Source organism: Oncorhynchus keta, chromosome 6 (genome assembly GCF_023373465.1).
Source record: "Oncorhynchus keta strain PuntledgeMale-10-30-2019 chromosome 6, Oket_V2, whole genome shotgun sequence".
NCBI classification, from domain to species: Eukaryota; Metazoa; Chordata; class Actinopteri; order Salmoniformes; family Salmonidae; genus Oncorhynchus; species Oncorhynchus keta.
In genome coordinates this window covers 34,296,371-34,303,870 of record NC_068426.1, presented here as the reverse complement: position 1 = coordinate 34,303,870, position 7,500 = coordinate 34,296,371, and the positions used below count along the sequence as shown (strand labels likewise).

Here is a 7,500-nt window from a genome sequence, read left to right as displayed (position 1 = left end):
GGTTTTAAATCTTCAAGCCCCCACATAGGGCTGGGGTGGGGGTTTTAGCTCTGCGTCAAGCAGTATGTAGGACTGGGGAGGGGTTTTAGCTATGGCGCACATATACAGTATGTAGGACTGGGGAGGGGACCACTTTAGCTCTCTACAGGCTAAAAAAGTATGTAGGGCTGGGGAGGGGTTTTAGCTTGGTGTGTGTGTGTATGTAGGGCTGGGGAGGGGGTTTTAGCTCTGTGTGTACTCTGTTTGTAGGGCTGGGGAGGGGTTTTAGCTCTTCCTGTGACAGGGAGGCCAGAGATGACTGGGGTGGGGTTTTAGCTCTCCAGTGAAGCAGTATGTAGGACTGGGGAGGGGTTTTAGCTCTGCAGTGACAGTCACTATGTAGGGCTGGGGAGGGACTTTGTGGCTTTGTGTACAGTGACAGTATGTAGGGCTGGGTGAGGGGTTTTGTGCTCTGCGTGAACAGTCATGTAGGGCTGGGGAGGGGTTTTTGCTCTGACTGTAGGACTGGGGAGGGGTTTTGCTCTGCAGTGAAGCAGTATGTAGGACTGGGGAGGGGGTTTTAGCTCTGCAGTGAAGCAGTATGTAGGACTGGGGAGGGGTTTTTGTGCTCTGACAGTCAAGCAGTATGTAGGACTGTGTGAGGGGTTTTTGTGTCCAGCTCTGCGTCAAGCAGTATGTAGGACTGGTGAGGGTTTTAGCTGACTGACAGTCAAGCAGTATGTAGGACTGGGGAGGGGGTTTTAGCTCTGCGTCAAGCAGTATGTAGGACTGGGGAGGGGGTTTCAAGGCCTTATGCACTTTGTACTACAGAGGGGAAATATGGCGATTCGCTCATCATCGCGATGTTCATCAGTCCAGTCACCTCCCCGGCTGGACCATCTCACGGTCTCGTGCCGTTTGCCACAGAACCTCCTTCTTTTAACCTGGATGTGTTTGTCTGAGTGTAACGTGTGCAGCTAGCGACTCGAACGGCGTCTCCTCAGACGGTGGGACAAGTGACAAAAGAGATGAGATGCGATTCCCTCTGTTCTGAGGTAGTAAACAGTGCATCATTCATCAACCTGTGCCTTGCGCCATTCTCTTTAAATTTCCCCCCCCACATGGGCCAGCCCCCTCTTGGCAATTTGCGTTCTAGCCAATGAGCTTCAGCCCCTCTTTGAGTGACAGCTTGCCAGAAGCACACACGGCAGAGGGAGTGCAAGGATATGGCGCACATATACGATGTAATACGCCCATTTTCGGGGACCACTTTACGTCCCTTTCAGAACTACAGGCTAAAAAAGTATGCCAAAGTACCCGAGAATCTCTTTAACCGCAGCACACTCGTTCATCTAGTTTGGTGTGTGTGTGTGTGTGTGTGTGTGTGTGTGTGTGTGTGTGTGTGTGTGTGTGTGCGTAAGTGTTAGCCTGAGTGTGTGTTGTGTGTGTGTGTATACTCTGTGTGTACTCTGTTTGTACAGTGTTACTGTGAGATGACTCCGTTCTTTAAACAACCTCGTCTTCCTGTGACAGGGAGGCCAGAGATGACTGTTGTGGTGTTTTGTGTCCAGTGACAGTCACTCGTAGAGAGGAGAAGTGTGACTGTTGTGGTGTTTTGTGTACAGTGACAGTCGCTCGTAGAGAGAAGTGTGACTGTTGTGGTGTTTTGTGTCCAGTGAACAGTCACTCGTAGAGAGGAGAAGTGTGACTGTTGTGGTGTTTTGTGTACAGTGACAGTCGCTCGTAGAGAGAAGTGTGACTGTTGTGGTGTTTTGTGTCCAGTGAACAGTCACTCGTAGAGAGGAGAAGTGTGACTGTTGTGGTGTTTTGTGTCCAGTGAACAGTCGCTCGTAGAGAGGAGAAGTGTGACTGTTGTGGTGTTTTGTGTACAGTGACAGTCGCTCGTAGAGAGGAGAAGTGTGACTGTTGTGGTGTTTTGTGTCCAGTGACAGTCGCTCGTAGAGAGGAGAAGTGTGACTGTTGTGGTGTTTTGTGTCCAGTGACAGTCGCTCGTAGAGAGGAGAAGTGTGGCTGTTGTGGTGTTTTGTGTACAGTGACAGTCGCTCGTAGAGAGGAGAAGTGTGACTGTTGTGGTGTTTTGTGTCCAGTGACAGTCGCTCGTAGAGAGGAGAAGTGTGACTGTTGTGGTGTTTTGTGTCCAGTGACAGTCGCTCGTAGAGAGGAGAAGTGTGGCTGTTGTGGTGTTTTGTGTACAGTGACAGTCGCTCGTAGAGAGGAGAAGTGTGACTGTTGTGGTGTTTTGTGTACAGTTACAGTTGCTCGTAGAGAGGAGAAGTGTGACTGTTGTGGTGTTTTGTGTCCAGTGACAGTCGCTCGTAGAGAGAAGTGTGACTGTTGTGGTATTTTCTGTCCAGTGAACAGTCGCTCGTAGAGAGGAGAAGTGTGACTGTTGTGGTGTTTTGTGTCCAGTGAACAGTCACTCGTAGAGAGGAGAAGTGTGACTTGTGGTATTTTGTGTCCAGTGAACAGTCGCTCGTAGAGAGGAGAAGTGTGACTGTTGTGGTGTTTTGTGAACAGTCACTCGTAGAGAGAAGTGTGACTGTTGTGGTATTTTGTGTCCAGTGAACAGTCGCTCGTAGAGAGAAGTGTGACTGCTGGTGAAGACTGTTCTAACGTCCTCTCTTCCCTTTTTTCCCCTCTCTCCTCTACACATCCTCCGCCACCTGTCCCTCCTCCTCTACCCATCCTCCGACCTGTCCCTCCTCCTCTGTTTCCTCCTCCACAGTGTCCCTCCTCTACCCATCCTCCTCCACCTGTCCCTCCTTCACCTGTCCCTCCTCTAGTGACATCCTCCGCCACCTGTCCTCCTCCTCTTTGTCCTCCAGTGACCTGTCCCTCTGTGACTCCTCCGGTGTTGTCCCAGTGAACAGTCCTCTAGAGGATCCTCCTCCACCTGTCCCTCCTCCTCTTTGTGTCCTCCTCCACCTGTCCCTCCTTCTGTTGTCCCTCCTCTATCCTCCGCCACCTGTCCCTCCTCCTCTGTGACCCATCCTCTTCCACCTGTCCCTCCTGAACCTGTCCCTCCTCTACCCATCCTCCGTGTGACCTGTCCCTCCTCCTCTACCCATCCTCCTCCACTACCCATCCTCCTCCACCTGTCCCTCCTCCTCTACCCATCCTCCTCCACCTGTCCCTCCTCCTCTACCCATCCTCCTCCACCTGTCCCTCCTCCTCTACCCATCCTCCTCCACTACCCATCCTCCTCGACCTGTCCCTCCTCCTCTACCCATCCTCCTCCACCTGTCCCTCCTCTACCCATCCTCCGCCACATGTCCCTCCTCTACCCATCCTCCTCCACCTGTCCCTCCTCTACCCATCCTCCGCCACATGTCCCTCCTCTACCCATCCTCCGCCACATGTCCCTCCTCCTCTACCCATCCTCCTCCACCTGTCCCTCCTCCTCTACCCATCCTCCTCCACTACCCATCCTCCTCGACCTGTCCCTCCTCCTCTACCCATCCTCCTCTACCTGTCCCTCCTCCTCTACCCATCCTCCTCTACCTGTCCCTCCTCCTCTACCCATCCTCCTCCACCTGTCCCTCCTCCTCTACCCACCCTCCTCCTCCTCTACCCATCCTCCTCCACCTGTCCCTCCTCCTCTACCCATCCTCCTCCACCTGTCCCTCCTCCTCTACCCATCCTCCTCCACCTGTCCCTCCTCTACCCATCCTCCTCCACCTGTCCCTCCTCTCCCCATCCTCCTCCACCTGTCCCTCCTCTACCCATCCTCCTCCACCTGTCCCTCCTCTACCCATCCTCCTCCACCTGTCCCTCCTCTACCCATCCTCCGCCACCTGTCCCTCCTCCTCTACCCATCCTCCTCCACCTGTCCCTCCTCCTCTACCCATCCTCCTCCACCTGTCCCTCCTCCTCTACCCATCCTCCTCCACCTGTCCCTCCTCCTCTACCCATCCTCCTCCACCTGTCCCTCCTCCTCTACCCATCCTCCTCCACCTGTCCCTCCTCCTCTACCCATCCTCCTCCACCTGTCCCTCCTTCACCTGTCCCTCCTCTACCCATCCTCCGCCACCTGTCCCTCCTCCTCTACCCATCCTCCTCCACCTGTCCCTCCTCCTCTACCCATCCTCCTCCACCTGTCCCTCCTCCTCCTCCTCTACCCATCCTCCGCCACCTGTCCCTCCTCCTCTACCCATCCTCCTCCACCTGTCCCTCCTCTACCCATCCTCCTCCACCTGTCCCTCCTCTACCCATCCTCCTCCACTACCCATCCTCCTCCACCTGTCCCTCCTCCTCTACCCATCCTCCTCCACTACCCATCCTCCGCCACCTGTCCCTCCTCCACTACCCATCCTCCTCCACTACCCATCCTCCTCGACCTGTCCCTCCTCCTCTACCCATCCTCCTCCACCTGTCCCTCCTCCTCTACCCATCCTCCTGCACCTGTCCCGCCTCCTCGCCCCCAACTTCTGGTAGCCAAGGTTTTTACCCGGGCAGGGTTGTCGCTTCCTGGGGGGCGGCGAGGCCTAGTCGAATCAATTTATGGGATGTCGTCTGACAAAATGGACTTGATCTGTATTTCTCTGCTCCCGGTGGTTTTAGGGCCGCTCGTATTTGGATCTTTTCTGTAAACCCACACTACGAGTTCTACCACTGCAGAGCAGAGCGATCAGGCGTACTTTGATCTTTTCTGTAAACTCACACTACGAGTTCTACCACTGCAGAGCAGAGCGATCAGGCGTACTTTGATCTTTTCTGTAAACCCACACTACGAGTTCTACCACTGCAGAGCAGAGCGATCAGGCGTGCTTTGATCTTTTCTGTAAACCCACACTACGAGTTCTACCACTGCAGAGCAGAGCGATCAGGCGTACTTTGATCTTTTCTGTAAACCCACACTACGAGTTCTACCACTGCAGAGCAGAGCGATCAGGCGTACTTTGATCTTTTCTGTAAACCCACACTACGAGTTCTACCACTGCAGAGCAGAGCGATCAGGCGTACTTTGATCTTTTCTGTAAACCCACACTACGAGTTCTACCACTGCAGAGCAGAGCGATCAGGCGTACTTTGATCTTTTCTGTAAACCCACACTACGAGTTCTACCACTGCAGAGCAGAGCGATCAGGCGTACTTTGATCTTTTCTGTAAACCCACACTACGAGTTCTACCACTGCAGAGCAGAGCGATCAGGCGTACTTTGATCTTTTCTGTAAACCCACACTACGAGTTCTACCACTGCAGAGCAGAGCCATCAGGCGTACTTTGATCTTTTCTGTAAACCCACACTACGAGTTCTACCACTGCAGAGCAGAGCGATCAGGCGTACTTTGATCTTTTCTGTAATCCCACACTACGAGTTCTACCACTGCAGAGCAGAGCGATCAGGCGTACTTTGATCTTTTCTGTAAACCCACACTACGAGTTCTACCACTGCAGAGCAGAGCGATCAGGCGGGGGAAGGATTTGGAGCAAAGGGGAAGACGACGCCCAGTAGCATACGTGTTTTTGTCTCTGCAAGGTTCTTCCTCGTGTCATCTCGTTAGCCCGTCTATTTTAGCGGCAGTAATGCTAATTGGCTAATGCCCTGGGAAGAGACGGGCGCACGCGCCGGGAAGGCAACGGGCGGGTTACCACGGCGACGCCCGGGCTAGTTGCTGAGCGCTGTTTCCGACAGGTTCCAGTAGATGGTGTGTGTGGCGAGCGTTTAAAAAAAAAAATGTATTAACTTTTTTTTTAGTGATAATATGCAGACTGTAGAGGTTCAAGCTGACGGCGCTATCACTCCCTGTCATTGTGGTCAGACTGTGTGTGTGTCTGATAGGGGATTGGCTCAATGAGATGAGAATCTTGTTCTCTTAAGGCCAATCCATTACAGGCCTCAGTCTCGAAGGAAAGGGCTGTGTGTGGAAGTCAACTCCGGCAGCTTTGTTGGCAGTGGCGTGGACTTCTCCTGCAGTTAGTTCAAAACACACACACACACGTGTACACAAATAGAATTGTGTAATTGGTATCGTAATGTCATAGAAACAACTATGTGTATGTTTCTCTGTTTTCAGGTTTTCTGCTGTTCAAAGATTTCTGTTTGACTGAAATCGACGAGGCCGTGCCGCAGCTCAAGTTCTACGAAGAGGTAGGAACATGTACACTACATGACCAAAAGTATGTGGACACGTGCCTGTCAGACATCTCATTCCAAACTCAAGGACATTAATATGGTGTTGGTCCCCCCTTTGCTGCTATAACAGCCTCCACTCTTATGTGAAGGCTTTCCACTAATGTTGTAAACTTGCTGCAGGGACTTGCTTCCATTCAGCCACAAGAGCATTAGTTAGGTTGGACGATTAGGCCTGACTCGCAGTCGGCGTTCCAATTTATCCCAAAGGTGTTTGATGGGGTTGAGGTCAGGGCTCTGTGCAGGCCAGTCAAGTTCTTCCACACCGATCTCAACAAACCATTTATGTATGGACCTCACCTTGTGCAGGGGAGCATTGTCATGCTTAAACAGGAAAGGGCCTTCCCCAAACTGTTGCCACAAATGAGGAAGCACATAATCATCTAGAATGTCATTGTATGCTGTAGCGTTATAAGGTTTCCCTTCACTGGAACTAAGGGGCCTAGTCCCAACCATGAAAAACATCCCCATACCATTATTCCATCTCCACCAAACTTTACAGTTGTAACTATACATTGGGTCAGGCAGGCTTGTGTGTGGCTGCTCGGCCATGGAAACCCATTTCACGAAGCTCCCGACGAACAGTTCTTGTGCTGACGTTGCTTCCAGAGGCAGTTTGGAACTCGGTAATGAGTGTTGCAACCGAGGACAGATGATTTTTGCACCCTACAGCACTCGGCTGCCCCATTCTGTGAGCTTGTGTGGCCTTACCACTTCCTGGCTGAGCTGTTGCTCCTAGACGTTTCCTCTTCACAATAACAGCCCTTACAGTTGACCGGGGCAGCCCTAGCAGGGCAGGAATTTGACGGACTGACTTGTTGGACAGGTGGCATCCTGTGACTCAGCCATGATTGAAAGTCACTGAGCTCTCCAGTACGGGCCATTCTAATGCCAATGTTTGTCTATGGCGATTGCACGGCGGTGTGCCTGATTTTACACGCCTGTCAACAACGGGTGTGGCTGAAAGAGTCAGGATCCACTCGTTTGAAGGGGTGTCCACATACTTTTGTAGACAACTTGTATATCTTTCAATCTGTCTGCCTCAACTGTCTCTTTACCCCTCCCTTTCTCACTCTCACTCTCTCTCTCCCTCTCTCTCACTCTCTCACTCACTCACTCACTCACATTGGTCAGAGATCAGGAGTCTAGTGTGTTGTCTGTTGGATTTGCGGGCATGTGAGACGTTTGAGATTAGGCTAATTCCATGGTGTGTTTCAGAGGAAGTGTGTGTGTGTTAACCCCTGTGTGTGTCAGATTAAGGACTACGAGAAGTTGGACTCTGAAGAGGAGAGGTTGTGCCGTAGCAGACAGATCTACGACGGCTACATCATGAAGGAACTCCTCTCCTGTTCACATGTAAGGACACG

The 7,500-nt window shown here is 52.2% G+C and overlaps 1 protein-coding gene across 1 annotated transcript in view; it reads left to right on the top strand.

Moving 5' to 3' along the window:
* Positions 1 to 7,500, top strand: part of LOC118385686 (beta-adrenergic receptor kinase 2-like) — a 121,412-nt gene that overhangs the window by 28,687 nt on the left and 85,225 nt on the right. The window contains 2 exon segments of the mRNA XM_052521346.1: positions 6,018 to 6,091; positions 7,388 to 7,489. Of these exon segments, the coding sequence (XP_052377306.1) occupies positions 6,018 to 6,091; positions 7,388 to 7,489 (176 nt within the window).